Source organism: Salarias fasciatus, chromosome 1, assembly GCF_902148845.1.
Source record: "Salarias fasciatus chromosome 1, fSalaFa1.1, whole genome shotgun sequence".
In the NCBI taxonomy this organism is placed as follows: Eukaryota; Metazoa; Chordata; class Actinopteri; order Blenniiformes; family Blenniidae; genus Salarias; species Salarias fasciatus.
In genome coordinates this window covers 37,458,451-37,475,747 of record NC_043745.1, presented here as the reverse complement: position 1 = coordinate 37,475,747, position 17,297 = coordinate 37,458,451, and the positions used below count along the sequence as shown (strand labels likewise).

General features: G+C 42.0%; 1 protein-coding gene across 2 annotated transcripts in view; it reads left to right on the top strand.

Annotated features, from left to right (window-relative positions):
* tspan4a (tetraspanin 4a) overlaps positions 1 to 17,297 on the top strand; it is a 238,022-nt gene that overhangs the window by 164,738 nt on the left and 55,987 nt on the right. For both annotated transcript variants that reach the window (XM_030085468.1, XM_030085389.1), the window contains one exon: positions 17,058 to 17,132. In XM_030085468.1, the coding sequence (XP_029941328.1) occupies positions 17,058 to 17,132 (75 nt within the window). The remainder of the gene's footprint in view (positions 1 to 17,057; positions 17,133 to 17,297) is intronic.

Sequence of the window (17,297 nt, the reverse complement as noted above, 5' to 3'; positions counted from 1 at the left end):
AATTGCAGAGTTCGGATTAGGGTTCGCAATTGGTTCAAAGAAAATAAATAGGAGAGAAAACTTAATTTGCCGACATTGGGACTTCATTGTTCCCTGCACATCCCTGTGCAGTTCAGGTGGATTATGAGGATTAGATTCCTCATTAGAAGCTTGAAAATATTAGAAATATCCTGCTGTAGCTGTCTGTGTTCTGGACTGTTCAACACAGAAATAGAACATGGGACTGGCCTTCCCTTGAGCATCTCAGCATGAAATGGTGGATGGTTCAAATTCCACATTTGTGAGTGTTTTCTGATGTGAAACTGCTCCACTTGAGTTAAAAGATTTAGATGAAGCCATTTCCATGCATTACGTTGGTCATTTTGTGTGTTAATTTCAAGCTCACAAAGGATGCAATTAACTATGGTCAGAGTCCCCATTATTTGGCTAGAAATGTTTATTGATTGACAGCACTAGAACAAACTGAATCATAAAAAAAACCATCTCTGGCATGTTCAGCGGTCTGATCCTCCAGCCGCTCATGCAGAAGCATCAGAAACGTCACCAGTGTAATAAAGTCGTGGTGAGTTTAGTGTCTGTCCCTCTGCTCAGTGTTTTATAAAGACGTAACCACAGAAACCCCAATAAACACAAGAAGATGTGCTGCAGAGCCACAAGCAGTAAAATATACTCTCACACCACAAGATACACACTCTCTGTTCTCTCCACAGGTTTTTTTAAGCTCATTTAGGGTTGACAGCCACGCTCAAACACAACAAAATAAAGTTGATTTAATTGTACTTTGGCTCAAGAATCAGATAAATGAGAGAACTGATGGTTTTACGCTTCGTTTTTAATTCGCTAACTGCTCACCTCAGGATGGTAAGGACTAGAATAGAACACAATACAACAGGGGATAAAAAGAACCTTTTCACATAAATTGTATCTTATTTATATCCATGTTTCCTAATTTCAAACACTTTAAAGAACTGACTGAATCAATATTTTTTGACCTTTTGACTTTTTCCTATGATGTGTTAAGGCTTTTAAGGTTCTTTTCAATGAGAAAACGTGTGAATGAATTCTAACTATTAAAAATGATTCCCTCCTATATGTAAAGCACCTGTCATGATCCTGACCACACAGCAAATGCAAAGGTGGCTGCAAAATGCTTCACTCGTTATTTAGATTTATCAATTTTTTTCTTTTTTCTTAAGTGTGAAATCTGATTTAAACAATTTTTCCTCTTTTTTTGTAACTAAATTACAAGTTGTTCTTTTTAGTTCTTCTCTTTGATATTTCATAATTCATGATTTTCTTGTTAAAGACACCGTTTTATGCTGTTGTGCCAATGGGACTATTTCTGTTGCTTTAATGTGGTTAATTAGTTTTGCATCAACGTTATTGCTAATTTTAAATTACTGGGTGTGCAGCTTTGGTTTCATGTAGGCCTCGTTTACACTACAACGTTTGTCAGGTCAAAAATTTTTAGCATGCTTTATGTGCTTTTAGCCACTGAAAACAGAATCTGTTAAACATATTCGGGAAAAGCTAGGACTGCACATGTGACCACAGCTGAAGTAAAGTTCTTCTGCACATGATGGACAATTGTCTGCCATATTTGTGTGGTTTTTTTTTCAATACAAAAACAAACAGCAGCTCCTACTAGTGGCTGTAAATGCTAACTGCTTTGTTTTCAGTGGTTTCCTTTTACGTGTAAATGGACAAATCAAGAAATCTTACCGAAATGGAAATGTTTAAACAATGTTTTCATATGAACCTCAGTCAGGAGATGGACGCCTTGCATAATGTTCTATTGTTTTAGATAAAGTTGTAGGAACAAATGTTTTTTGTCAATTATTAATAAACGAGAATCCAGTAATTTGTTTGGTGAAAAAAACCTCCTATATCAAACTTTAAGGAAATCAAATATTATAGGAGCGATGTTGTGATTTCTCAGTGTGAATTTATGTCAGATGTTTGATTAACAGGCTGCAGGTGAGCTGAACAGTGTCCAATCTGAAAGACAACATAGAATCCTTTTTTTTTAAAAATATAAGTGGTTTTCCTCATTTGTCCACTCGGTGCTGCGTTGGTTTGTGATCAGCAGGATGCTGCAGCGAAGGTTAGCTTCTGTTTTACAAATTCAATTTCACATGGAAAAACCTTTACCAGTGAAAACTGTAGCAGAAAGGCTCATTTTCCACCTTTACACAGTCTTATCTTGCCGTCCAATGAAAAGTGGATTAGATGTGAACGTCTGCAGTGTTTTACTCTAAAATAAAGAAGCGTCTGCAGGTTGATATGATACCGTTTTCTGGAGCGGCCCCTCAGCTGGAATGACTTGGAGCCTCCTGTTCTGCCGGGATTGAAGAAAGTAGTTTTTATCTGAAATCAATGCGCCGTTCATGTCATAAAACCAGAGTTCAGTGAAAAAATCCAATATCTTGTCTTTTTAGGTTAGAAATAGACGGGCAATTTAGTGTGGCAGTAATTTTTGACATTGTTTTACAGGGTAACGGGTCATTAACGTCCTGTTTCTCACCGTCGATGGGCTCCAAGCTAATCTTCCCACAAATTAGACGGAGAAAGGTGAGATCACTGCAGCGCTGGCGGGAGCGTGTTGTGACTTTAAATAGGTCTGAGAATCAGAACGGGCGAAGCTGGTTGGACGCGCCACATGAGCGGAGCACAGCTGTCGCCCCAAAGCCTTCCGAAGGCAGAAGCGACGCCGAAGGCATCGATTTGAGACGGGGAGGCGGCCCGAGGACGCGACGGGACGGACGGCCTCACGGCGAGTCTCACGCTGCGTGGAAATCACAGCAAGGTTGAGGAGCCAAGGATCGATGGCTGCGTCTGGGCCGTGACGGCGGTCCGTCCCATCAATCTCCTGTAAAGAGTGGCATCAGCACTGCTGGCTTAACAAGATACCAACAATAAATGAACATGAGCATATGCATAAAAGCCTCTGGAGTCTATTACAGGGATTTTCATAGCGCGTGTTATCTGCATGTGGTCTTTATAGACCAATAAAGCTCGTCTCCTTCAGATATATTACCTCTGACTTCAAATGTAGAGTAAATATTACAAGATAAATCCCAACTCTGCTGTGACTAATTGCGACGCTGTGTTTTCGGCGTTATGGACTCCTCCACGGCCTCCAGTAAAATACTAAAAGCAGAAGAAGCTGTATTGCCTGTTCCGGTGAAAGTGGTGTCCTGCAGGTTTTTTTGTTCTCCCCTCCAGGCATCAGCAGTGAGATACGGACCGGCCGCAGCTCATTAACTCTCAAGGAACAAAGACTAATGCGCGCGCACCCTGCAGGACGCCGGCTCACCACAACTGGAATTGAGAGGTCTTAAAGGACCACTTTGCTGGGCTTTATCTCTTTTCTGATGGATTGACATGATTATACACGCCATTACTCGTGTTGGGACTATCTGTATATCACAGACTCACACAGAAGCCAGAACAAAGAGGTTAGAAAACGACTGCTCAGCTTTCCTGGCTTTCTCTTCTTCCTTGCTATCAGCTGATGAGAATGATAAGAGGTCTGGAAACAGATCGCTCCACCACTGGACTGCTTTTGACTGCATGATGAGGGTGAGACTTTCAGGAACTAAGAGGGACTGACTGTGTGATGCAGTGGATGTCTGCCTCGTTTCCTGGATTTTTTTCCTTTTTTCTTTCATCTCTAAGAAAAGCTGTGGACTCTTTCTCCAGGCTCTGCTTAGCAGTAAAGTCAAGTGATGGTGGACTCAGCAACTTTCACGAACACGTAATTCTCTCATTTCCAAGTCAAGTTAGCGCATTTTAACACCAGACAGAGGGAAGAGTACTGTTCATATTTGAACCGAACGATACCAGTTTCCAATACTTTTGTCTGTGTTTATGTAGTAATTGGCTGCAGACCAGCCACTAATGGATGCTAACGTGCTAAAGGACGCTAGCATGCTGACAGTGCCGAATGCAGGAGTTGTAGTCGTAGCTCCGAAGCTGCTGAAAATACTACACCCTGCAGCCCTGAGAAAAAAGTTGTTACTGACCAAGCGCTTCATGAGATTAGAAATATTTCTGCTGCAGCGAGCGTAAAGTGCATCGCATTTTGAAAAGTTTAGAGGTGCTTTAAATCGCTTTCTATCAGCCATGCTGCTCTGTTGACTGTTATTGATGCATTTCTGTGTTTGGGAGACATAAAATCTCATATTCATGTTTTTGAGAATCAACCAACTTGCTGAAGCTTAAATCTGTTTTACAGCCACAATCTTCTGCCTTTTTTTAATGGCTGAAATCTGGTAAAGAAGCGAAAACTGCTTGAATTTTGTTGAAAAAAAAAATGTGAATGCGGGTCCTGACCTGATCTGAATGCGCACGCTGTTTCAGAGTATTAGAGAATGTAAAAGCTCGGTTGATTCAAGGGTCAGGGGATAATTGAAAGCCGCTGATCCGTTGACCTGAGCGTACAGAAATGTGTGTGGGGTGGAACAGCTCACACAATAAGTACAAGTCCATTGAGAAAACCAAATACACAGATTGCTCCCTTACACTCTGTATATACTAAAAAAAAAAAAAAGAAGAAGCTAATAAAATAGAAGTCAGAGTCAGACCATTAAAATAGAGCCATAGTAACCAAATTTGAACTTTAAACATTTTGTTTATTGTGGTGTAGAGGATATGTGACGAAAATGTCCATATTTTCACACAACCAAGGAATTACTCCAGAAATTAAAGGGATAGTTTGGGATTTTTGACATGAATCTGTCTGGCATCCCCGTCAGCAGTGTTGTTCATTCACACAGACTGACCCCTGACCCCTGACAGCGTCCAGTGAGCGCAGATCGTGTCCGGTTTAGGTCCAGAGGAAAGTAGTCCGGCAAGTTTGCTGGGGTCCCGAAAATAAAGCGTTTTTCTTCTCAAACCAATATGTGTTCGAAAGAGTGATATATTTGCATCACAAAACCGCTGTCCACGAAAAAGTCAGACCTCGTAAACGCTTGGCAATATTTTCTCTCCCTTCATGTCACTCCGCGCTGCCTCCAGCTGGAGCTAATGCTAAGCTAATATTGGGCTCATGGGCCTTATGTTTGAAACCCGTCTTCTATGAAGGTGATAAAGCAAAGATAAAGTGGAGAAATGGAGCATTGTGTGTGTGTATAGTGCATCACTGTGTTCATCAGGACTTCTGCATTATATTCATCAAATCACGGAAAACACTTGACCAAAATAAGCTCATCGGTACCACCAAATACACAGTAATACTAAAAAACTGACTCATATTTAAATTTAGGTAGGTAGCTCTCTCTCATCTCATATTTCGCGCTTTCCAAAGCTGTAGAATCAGAATAAATCCAGGCTTCCTCGTCATAAGACCTATACATCATGTCAGTAATAGCATTACGCAGCTTACATACTGTGACCGAACCTGAAGCACTCATGTTGTAAAGCCAAGCAGTTTTTTTTTTTCTTCATTTTTCACAGTTTTAGATTTACATTGTTGCAGTCATGCCATGAGTGTTGCTTTAGAGTTCACCGGGATGATCAGCTTGTGTTTCTGTAAGAGGAATTCACAACTCAGTAATCGATAATGTGAAATGAAACGAGGTATATTTATAAAGATCAGGTCAGAATGTTTCACTAAAGACTGATAGCTCCTCTGAAACCTATCCCATTATTTCATTTAGATAACAGGTCAAGGCCAAATTTATTTAATATATCGGGCCCGACCATCATTCTTCGCCCTAATTTTTTTCAGCACTTTTCAATTTGGCACTGATGCATATTTTATGAAGTAGGAACATGTTTGGAACGTTATTTCATTTTTATGTGGAGCATTAAAATGACAGTGAAGAGAATCCGATCTGAATTTATCACAAGGCTCATCGGAGACAACCCAAACTGTGATTTAAAGGACCTGTATCATGCTTTTTTAGCTCGCCCAAACCCTATTATTGGCATTAACATGGTAATAGTTTTTTTTTTGGCACTAAGTTAAAGTCATTTTGTGTTAAATAAAAGATTTTTGGAGGTTAATTCTGAAACCCGGAAGAGAAAACGCTCTGTTTCACTGAAGATCCCGCCTCTCCACCTGTGGACTTTGACTTCAACCAATCAGCGCTTCAATACGTCATGCATTAGCTTCTCTAAGGGTTAGCTTTAGCTCTTTAGCTTCTCTACACACAAACACACGCGAAAACGTCTTTTCCTGTTAGAAACTCACTAAGCGCAGACCCTTCAGACTCTTGCTGCTTTCAGACGATGGTTAAAGTTTATCTCCGTAATCGGAGATACAAAAAGCAGCAACGCTGATTGCCGACGGCCTGGTGGGGGGGGGGGCTCCTCCTCATGGAAAATGCGAATCTGCTGCTGCTGGTCGGAGGAGAGTGCGACTGTTGTCTGAGCGGGGGTGGGGTGGGAGAAGAGTGGTGGGGAGGAGTTCAACTTTTGTGACGTACTTAGGTTTGGAGAGTTTCAAAAGAGCTGTTTTCTACCCGAAGGGAGGGGCTGCTGTAGAGAGCAGCAGACTGAAAGAGATTACTCAGACATGCGTGGATGAAGGCAAATAACATTTTGGGGGTGGTTTGAAAGGGAAATCAACTTTGGGGCATGCTAAAAACCTTAAAAAAATAGATTTTGCATGATATAGGTCCTTTAAGGTACCTGAACAATCATTTCAAAGCAGGAACACGTTTGAACATTTCACTCTTGAAAAATCAAGACTAAAGCAAAAAAGATAAAGTCTGATTCTGAAAGTAGACATTCAGTAGATTTTCTATATCGAAGTACATGTTACTATGTTACCTGTTACTATTTGGGGTAATGAGCCCCGTTTAGACCACAACATTCTTAAGTGAAAACAGAAAGCTTTCTCTACATTTTGAGGGTCTGTTCAGACGACCACTGTGCTCGGAGCCACTGAAAACTTTTCGAGGTGGAACTTTTTGAAGACAATCACAACTTTGTCTCTGTGAACCGGAGGGGAAATGCAACTTTTTGGAAATACCAGACCTTTGTCTCCATGGAAACGGCTGAAAACGCAACTTTTCTGAAACGCTGCACAAGGTAGCGAGCACCACGGCTGTAGTGAATCGTTCTCTGCACATGCTCAGTAGATGGAAAATAACAAAAATGTTTTCCTCCCGGTCCAGATCCTCCTGGTTCCAGTCCAGATCCTCCTGGACTTGGTAGTTTTAGAGTTGATAGTCACCATAATAACAAACCATCTCGGTGGTCTGTCCATGTGAATGTCCGTGTTCTCCCATTGTTAATATTTATTCCGAATGTGATTTCGTTGCAAAAACAATCAACAGTGCCAACTCCTGGCTCACTGTTGAAACTGCATCAATTTCAGTGTTTGTCTTTTCCTTGGAAATTGACATAGTTTTCAAAATGATTGGGAAATATTTCTGAAGCAAAAAATGCAAAAACTATTCATTTTCGTTTGAAAAGGTTGCCTGAATGGTGCCTCCGTTCATAAACTATTTTGAAATTAATAGAGTTAGAGCATTTTTACTTGGCGACTTACTTTTTATTTTAAGTAAAAACAAAGTGCTGCAAAGTGTTAGCTTTAGCATTAGCCAAAACTAACAACACAAATGATGGAGCATCTTCCTCTGTGGGTGAACCAGCCATCAGTCTGACCCACACATGCTGGCTAATGCGTGAAAGCATCATTAGAACGCAGGCCTGTATGGAGAAACAATTAAAAGTCATGCATTACACTTGAAGCCTAATGTTCAGCAGCTTGCACTGCACTGATGTGTAGAAGGACAACAACAACGGAGGCTCCGACGCCGTTTCCTTCATGAAATCTCTTTACAGCCCTATTTGTTTCATTTCGCTGCGATCCCTGATAAATCTTTGTGCTGTGGTGGTGGTGCAGCTGGAAGCCACCGCTGCAAACCGAACACCATATTTCACTTTGAATAATGACGATTCAGACGGAACATATTGAGCTTGCTTTGGTCTGGTTGTAATGGGATCCAAGTCTTTGTTTCTGATCATTCATCACGGGCGAGACCGCGGCTGCACAGCAGAGCAAAACGGGCTGGGATGTACTGTACGTCCGCCTCTCAGCCCAATGCCAACAGAGTTCAGGCCAGAGCAGATGCTAATGCGTTTCAGTCTGACTGCTGCCTTCATCACACAAACAGCCCCAACATTAAAGTCCTCTCTGAGTAATTTGGAACAAATATTGCAGGTTTTTATGACATTTTACATCTCAATTAAAGCCTTTTTTTATGCAGAAAAATACATGTTTTCAAAGAGTTGTTTTGATATTTTCCAATATTAATATGCATGACGGGGAGGCTGCATCCACCCTTTCAAAGAAAATATGCTAACATTAGGGAAACCACAGCTTGATCGTCCACAACTTAATTATACACTTATTGCTTTTCCTATTATTAGCATTTCTGCACAAAAAGTTAATGGATATTCATCATCTGCAGTTCATTTCTGCCGGCCGTTTAACAGCGCCAACCCCTTCAAATCAGCGGCTGGATGTTCCTCAAGCTGATTCGATAGCTTTCCTGGAGCGAGTTATAAAAAGGCCGAGTGCATTCTTCACCCACGAAACGATCCCACGGAGTCCGTGGTCCAAAGAAGAGGACTTAAATTTCCTATTAGGAGCAGAATAATGGGGAAATATTCACAGGGCCGCGGGGGACGGGTCTGTTTGTTTTGGTAGTGCAGGAGAGTATCGGTTCCTCATTCCTAATGATGTCCCTTTGCTCTCTGTTGTAATTTCATGGCCTCGCAGACACACCCCAGAATACTGAGCACTGAGAGCCACTCGGAGGCCCAGGAAGCTCATCCGAGTGGAGTTCAGTATTATATGATCTAACATGAATATCTCAAGCAAAAGGTTGTATAATCTGACTTTAATTATGTCCTCGTGAGGCAGAGGAGGCAATCGTCAACAGAATCTTTTCAGAGTGAGGAACGGATTTTCTTTTGCTCAGTCGGTCGAATGGATTCAACCATGATCCTGAAATGCTCGTCGCCACCTGACTGTCCTCAGGAAAGAGCCGGGAAAGTACAGATCACATACAGCGTGGTTACATGGCGTTTTAATTCAGAATTGGTTCATTCTGAATTAAGTAATTCAGAATTATATTCATGAGCTTGGTGTTTACATGGGAAAAACAAAGGATTAAATCCTCTCTGCGAAGCGTTCTGATTGGACGGGGCGGCCGTGACGTACTGACATCTCCAGAAAGTAAACAGTGTTTTTCTTGTCTGTCCTTCTTGATTAACTTTGCCGCTACAGCTTTGAAAATGTCCGCGTTTTTAAGCGCCCGTCGATCCGCTCGTTCCATTATATCCGATTCTTTTAAAACTGCCGTTAAATAAATCGTCTCCATACGAGTCGAACCGTGGACTGCGGGCCGCCGTCTTGGAAAGTTGCGTCATCACGACGGAGCAGAACGACCACAATGAAGTTGTGCCTGATTAGCATATAATTCTGCTTCCAAAGGAGAATAAACCCGCCGGTCTATTCACATTTAAACTAAATCCTGAATAAAGTTTTCAGGCATTTAGATGGTCATTTTAGGGCGGAATTAGGCTTTATTCACATTTATAGAGGAATAAAAAGTCCCATGTAAACACAGGAATAGAGACCTTTTATCTTTTCAACTCGTATGTTAGTTTCTCCTAAATGAAGTCCACTTTTGCAGTTTTCATCTCCATGATGAAGACTAAGAGGAGAAAAATATTTGTCAATGAAGCTTTCTCTCAGACATCGCAACAAAAATGTAGGGGATGAACGGAGCAGAGAACCTCGCCCTAACATTTTCGTGTCATTATGTTTCATCAGCTGTCATCTATATGTTATCTGTCCTCCATTCGAATGATCCCTGTCGATGCGTTTCCTCTTGAAACGTGGTCGTAGATTCCTACCATGCGTTTCAGTAATCCTCCTCACCTGCTACAGTGTGTGGGACGTGTTATTTATCAGGATCACATTAGGCATTCTGTCCAGCTTCATCTCAAACTTCAGCTTGTTTAGAGAACAACTGGCAAACGAGTGTTTGTGTTAATCGCCCCATCTGACTGCAATAATCTCCCCCCATCAACATTAGGCTGGCTTCATACGTTATGCTTAAGCAGCTTCTGTCTCTTTACCTTCTGATGTTATCGTTTGTATTTATCTCACTTTACTGTAGCTGGAGATCCTGCGGCTCCGTGTTGTCTTTTTATTTCTGGTCTTTTTGGCCATGCTGTGTTTATAATCTATTGTCTGACTTCATTATATTTGGAAAAGGAGATAAAGCCTCTCAAGGGGCTCATCCTCTTTGATAAACCTTTTAACAACATCAATAAAATTTCTCAAATTGGGACAAATTCATCATCTTTTTTTTTTTTTGGTTTTAGCGGCAATAATAAAAAAAAAAAAAAGGCCACATATTTCTGCTGATTGTGTTGAAAGTTTGGACCTCTGTATTTCGGGAGCTGTTTTATCACAGTTAGAATTTCTGTCTTTGGCGTCCTTGGTATCGCAGTCTGGACCTTTTCTCCACATGGAGCATACTGTTGAGCAGTGAACAATAGGAGCTGATTTCAGGCGCTTGTCGGCGAGCGCCTCATGAAACGAACACGAGTGAGTCAAACGCATCGTGCTGCCGTCGCTTTCTCACCTTCCAGTGTTGGCACTCAGGCTTTCATCCTCTTCTGCGCTCCCTGATTCATTCATGCAGGCTTGCTGCCAAACAGACCTGGGGGGCCACCGGGGGCCACCGGCGGCCCTGCTCCGTACCGGCGCTGTGAACCAGCCACACTCACATCCGCTGTCAGGCAAACACAGAATGCACAGAGGACGCCGAGCCACTGCGTGCTCAGAAAAACATGTCCACGTGAAGTGTCTTTCAACCTCCTGAAACGATTTCATGCTTCATTCACTCACCGCGGAAATACTGTGGTCTCCGTGTTGAGGCTTAGCTTGATTTCATGAAATAAATACATGAATGGAAGAAATCCTCACTAGAGTGGTTTTTAGTATCTCCTCAGATAATGACATAACACTTATTTAGCTCCAAAACATGTAAATTATCAGATATTTAGGGACTGAGCCCTGTCACCGCCAAAATGAGCTCTCTCGCGCCACCTAGATTCACTAAAACGGAAACCACAACCCGTAGGAATGTCGCAGAGAGATCAAATCAACACTCACTCGTTTGTCTCATCAAGAGTGAAAAATCTCACACTGACACCCCTGACCTAAATCCAACAGGAAGTCCGAGATTTGACTTTTAAAATAAAAATTTTCAAAAAAAAAAAACATCTTGTGAAAAAAATGTTCTTTTCCAAAAGCGTTTTTCATAGAGACGTCAAAGTAGCACCAGCTGAAAGAGGAGAAGGTTCTTTACCAAAACTTAGAAAAACTTTGTAATAGGTCACACAGTGTGGATTTTATTTGCCGTCAAAGTTGGAGTTCTGAGATCCTGCCGTGCTCCTGCCCTCATGCACTGTAATGGAAAAAGATGAAAAAAAAGTCACCTTTATCCAATACCTCGAACAAGTGGCAAGTGTGACTAAACCGTGGCTCCTGTTAACACATGTGAAGCGAAGGTCCTTCCTAACAAGATGATGTAACATATTTGGGAAAAATTTCTGGATATATGTCCCCTTTTGTGAGAGACAAAAGTTGTGCGCTCTGCTTTCCTCCGCCATTTCTCACTGTGAGTTATAATGAGGCCGATGGGAGAAATGTCGTGTTTATCACAAACCGAGAGCTCTACTGTCTACACTGAAAGTCTGACTGCTCTGAAAACCTCACAGACTGAAAGATAACCAATTTTCCTACCCAAAGGTGATAATTTTTTGTCCACTTTTGCCCAACATGAATGCACGGGGAGCAGTTTTCTGCTGCCTCTCACTCCAGCTGCATGTCCCCCTCGTGCCCATATATGGGCGTAGAGTGATGACATCATCCAGCTGTCAATCAAACTGACAGTCAGTTCTTTCATTCAGGGAATTTTAAAATGTTAAATCTAATTTTAGCAGTTAGCAAGGTACGAGGACAGTCTGAGTCATGGGCCGGGGGGGTCGGCTCGGCCCCCAACAATGCTGATTGCAGCTTTAATTGATCCAGTGTCAGATTAAGGCCATCTCAAGTGCAATATTGTTCTTCTGAAAAGTCTCATGTCTACACGAGAAATAACTGGTTCAAGTCGTGTTTCTAAGGTTGTCAAACTGAGATGATATTCAGCATTTAAATGGAATTGTAGAGATATGCCTTAATTTGAGTGATCACATGATACAATAATTTCTATTTTTATGGTGGACTTTGTGTATTTTTAATAATCTATAATTATCTGGCAGATTTTAATGAAGAATCCAAATCTTGGTGAAGATAAATCAAGTAATGATATTCAACACAGACCAGCATTTACCACTCAGAGAGATATTTTTGCCTGTCCAATAATCAAATGTAACTTTTCTGAAGTCGCAAAACCTATCTGACCTTCAAAATGAGGTCCTGAGAGATAACAAAACTTTATAAACCAAATCCCCCGTAATTGCCCTCCTACTGAAAGCTCTGCCACAAACTGCACTATTTCAAAATGTAGTGATGCTCCACACCCAATTAAATATCAAAACCTCACCTGAAAAAAAAAAAATGAGACTGGTTTTAACATACTCCAGTATTTTAGGACCAATTTATGCAAAATATACCAGGACAGACGTCCTGCGGGCAAATGATGTGAGAACAGCAGTAATAATAAGAATAACCGCGGACCTCAACAGGTCAACTTCAAATTTAATAATTTAAATAAGTAATTTGATTAGATAATAATTCCTCACTGAGATGCATGATGGGAAGATGGCGATGCATCAGTGAACGTTCACCACGCCGCTGCTTTTGCTGTCATTTGCTTTGGCGCCTTGCAAAGCAACGGGCATCCTGCTGCTGAGACACATCATGTATGGAAGTGGGTATACCCGAATACAGTCTGAATATTTTGAGTGAATATATTTTCATGAAATCTAAGTTAAATAGTATTTATAGATTAGCTCCAAGTGGTTTTATTATGGATCTCAGTATATGTTCGTATATTTGTGTATCTGTGTGCTGATGTGGCCACATAAACGCTTCTGACGTGTCCAAATGAAAAAGAATATAGATATTAATTATAGTTGAAGGACATGATTTTTTTTTGTTTCCCTAATATCTGATTGTAATTTGCACTTGGAGTTAAACTAATCTTATCCCATTAACTTCCTCGAACACACAGAAAACCAAAACAAAAGCTTTTTGCACTAAAACAAAGGGAAACGCTCGGAGCGGCTTGTTTGTTTTTGGGGTAATTGTGCTCTCATTTCACTGGTCTGGCTCCCTCGCCATCAAATTAGGCTGCTGAATCCAAATGAATGTGACTCCCATCACTTGCCCACACGGGGGAACACGAGTGACATGAGGTGAGCCGAAGAGGCCGAACAGAAAATCACTACCGCCTCCTCTCGGCTGTGATTTCAGCATTCTTATTGGTTTATTAGCGGCTGCTCTGTGAGACACGGATTTCATAAAGTTGAGTGCGACATTAGGTTTGACTGCAGTGTTGCTCTCCGCTGCACCGGAGATGACAGCCACTTCATCACACATTAATAACAAACTTATTTGTTGTGTTTGTCATCTTCGGATTCCACCGGTGCCTTCAGGAAATAAACGCACGAGGCGAAGCGCGAACTGAGCCATTGTTCTTGCCGTGGTTAAGCTCTGCACAAACAGCGGATGTGGATGTCGGCCAAACTTTGACCACCTTGGGAATCTGCAGGCGATTGTTCTGCTGCAGCGCCGGTGTCGCCGTCATTTCGACGGCTTGGCGCCAGCCGCAGCTCGTAGCGGCAGCCGTTCTCTGCGGTGTTTTGGGACGCCGCTGGTGAAATTTTCAAGGCTGCACGACGATTTCAGACTGTGTGTGCATGAAACCCTGACAGAGGACAGATTTGAATCCAACATGAGGAAACTGATGAGACAATTAAAGAACACACTGAGAAGACAGACAGAGAAAAACAAACGGTTTGGAGATTCTTTAATATCAGGAATGACAGAAGTATGACAGACTGTGAATTATATTCTGTCAACATCTCACGAGGAGGAGAAAAATAGTTCATACAACACCAGCAATTTAATCAGCAGAGACGTTTCGAGCAGCAGAGTTAGAACAATGTCGCTCATGTCTTTGTCTGCTTGGTGGATTTCACTCCCAATCGTGCTTCATGCTGTGTATCCATACTTTCTTAGTCAACATACACCCACATTTTGATGCATTTCGATATGAAAGAGATGTAACAGGTTCAAACACAACGCTTGATTTCCATTTTGGAAGATTTCCTGATGCACTCGTGATGAATTCACCCTGTTTTTAAGACTGCCAGTGGATTCTGAGCAGGGAAGAATGCCGCCACAACAACCTGGGTTCATTGTTTTGCAGTTAGCTGGACACACAGAAGCTGTGTTGCAGAATTCATGTCACAGCAGCTGTCTGTTACCTGCTTTATTTACATTGTTTGGTTCAATGTTTAAAGGTCAGTGTGAGCAAGACATGAACACTTAGGGTGCGAGCGATCCCCGAGCAGAGCAGGCAGAAAATAGCTCTGAACAGAACAAACACAGAGTGTGACGGGCTTCGGAAGCTCCTGGAACTTTCAGCCCATTGTATTCAAAGTGCACAATGGAGGAAATCCTGCAGCACTTTGACACATCACACACTGTGTGAGCTGCAGGTGAGTTCTCCGCTGGTAAAAATACCATCACAATAGTCCCGTGCCTATTGTGTTGCATTTAGTGCAGGATTCAGTATCGAAGCTCTGTGACAGAATACACATCACTGCAGCCAACTGGCATGAATTTGTCCTCATCTTTTGTTGCACTTTTTCCAACATTCCTCTGAGTAACACCACGGTTGCAAAATCTGCTTTTAAAAATATGTTTTGTTCCCCAGACAGGGCTGCTCCGACCTGCTGCTTGTACAGATTCTCATCTCCAGCCATCAGCTGATAACGCGGTGCCATTTCTTTGGGGTAGTTTTGTGACCTTCTGGAACATCGTCGCGCCGCCTCTGAAAATATTTCCGTCCTCCTCGGTTCAGACAGTCACTCCGGCGTCTGCGAGACGGAGCCATATCCCAGCAGAGGAGCTGATGGATGAGCTCGTAACTGCTTTAAGCACTCAAATGGGCCCACAGGAAGAAGATGTATCGCCCATCCAGCAGCTCATCCAGGCCTCTGCGGAGAGGAGGGCGCTGGGTGGGGACAGCCAGGGAATAAAATGTTGCTTCCTTTAACACATTCAAAAAGGATCGGGAGGAAAGTGTATATCTCCTGCTCGCTCCACCACCTCCACCTCTCTCTCTCCTGTCAGGTGGAGACATCAAGGCTAAACAATGTGCGGCTCTTCTATCGACGTCAACTCTTCGGATTTGACACAGTGCTCATTTCTCTGTTTTGCGACTGTTCTCCAGCTTCCCCTTCTCACACACTTCCGCTTTGTCCAGTCGCTCACTTCAGACGGATCCTGGTTATTCAGGGTCTTTACTGCGGATCCACCGATACCACATTTTAAAGAAAGAGTATGAGTATTGACCTTTAAATACAGAGTACTGATAGCACTACTGAATGCCATAAAGCTGAATTTATGCTACATTAACAAACAATATGCGATCAAAACGTCTCTGCTGGTGGAATAGCTGGTGTTGTATGAACTGTCTTTCTCCTACTCTTTATGTTTTGACAGAACAAAAGTTACAGTAGGTCTTATTTTTTGTCAATTGCAATAATATTGAAGAATTTCCAAACCGTATCGCTCCTCCTGTCTTCTTTAACTACTGGTGATGTTACTGATGGATCCTGATCGTATGATTGATGTCTATTTGTCCATAACTTTCCATTCTATATGCTGTGGTTTCTCATATCCGTATGCTTCATGTTGTCTTTTCTGTTTTTGCTGCATTCGTGACGACGGTGTTTTCAGTGGACTTTTCTCGGTGTAGTTTTGCTCAAAAACCCAAAAGAACCACTTCTCTCTCTGTGCTCTCAGGAAACTGGATTGCATTTATTTACACAAGGTCATTTTGGCCAAACTGCAGCGTGTTATCTATTCGGCACGTGTCCGCAGCCAGGAGTGGCCACAACTTCTGTTTATCATAACGACACCTCTTCTTAAGTTCAATCCACTCTGAACTCGGTAGAAAGGTCTGTTTGTTCTCTGCATCTCGGTCGTGAAAAAATCTGCAAAAATCTTTATCACTTCAGCATTTTATCTCCCTGAGTGAATTCCTTATGTATAAAATATCTGTTGAATAAAGGAGTGTAATCTTAAGTGAACTTGAATGTTTTTATGTTGTTTAGATTGTTTTATATTTAATTGTAGTGGTGTGGATCTTCACTTGGTGACATAAAGGATAAATCCATAAATAAAAAAATCTTAACCATTTTTTTTACAGCTTTGATTAGTTCATTTGAACATGTTTTGAGTCAGCGATGTGCAGTATGCACATGCAAGGCCAGGCTTAGCAGCAGCACAGACATCAGGAATGACAGGAAATGATTCATTTCCCATCCTGCTGTTACGTCTAACTCATTTTTGAAAATTGAAATAGCAGATGAAGATGAGCGCCGTCCTGGAATTCATCAGCTTCAGGTCAGATATAAGAGTTTAACTTGCACCATCAGGCGACGGGCTGTGTCTTGGTTGGTACAGTTGGTTGTCTCTTATTGGGAAGTTAGCAGGTTCAATCCCCATTTGTTGAAGTTATTGTCATGTGAAGGTGCATTAAATTACATTTGGGACTGTTGAATTTGTGAAAACAATATAGGTGAAATCCATCAATGCTGATTCACTCACCATTTCTATTGAAGATTGAGTAATGAAGTCAAACATCTCGCCCTGGTCTCTTATGACGACTTTTTACGATGCTCACTATGTTCATCGCGCCCTTGTAGTGAGTTCCTTCTCTGCCTGGTCTCTCTTCAGTCGGCCTTTCAGTGTTTTGGTTCTGTTCATTGGTCACCGTCGTCTTGGAGTCAAAGCTGTGTTAAATCACTAAAACCATCTGCCTCACTTTGTGTCTCCACAGTTCTTTATCCTTCTCCTGCTCATCTTCTTCCTGGAAATCCTGTCCATCATGCTTTTTTTCATCTATCAAGACGAGGTAAGACGCTGTGATTACTGTCATCATGTAGCAGCCGGTGATTTGCTCCATCTCCACGGGATAATCAGCGGCTGTGGACCAGAGAGACGCTCCAGTTTCTGTCCTTCATGCGCCGTGGAAAATGTTGACGGTTCAGAATGACAATGGCATGTAAAATGATGCCTC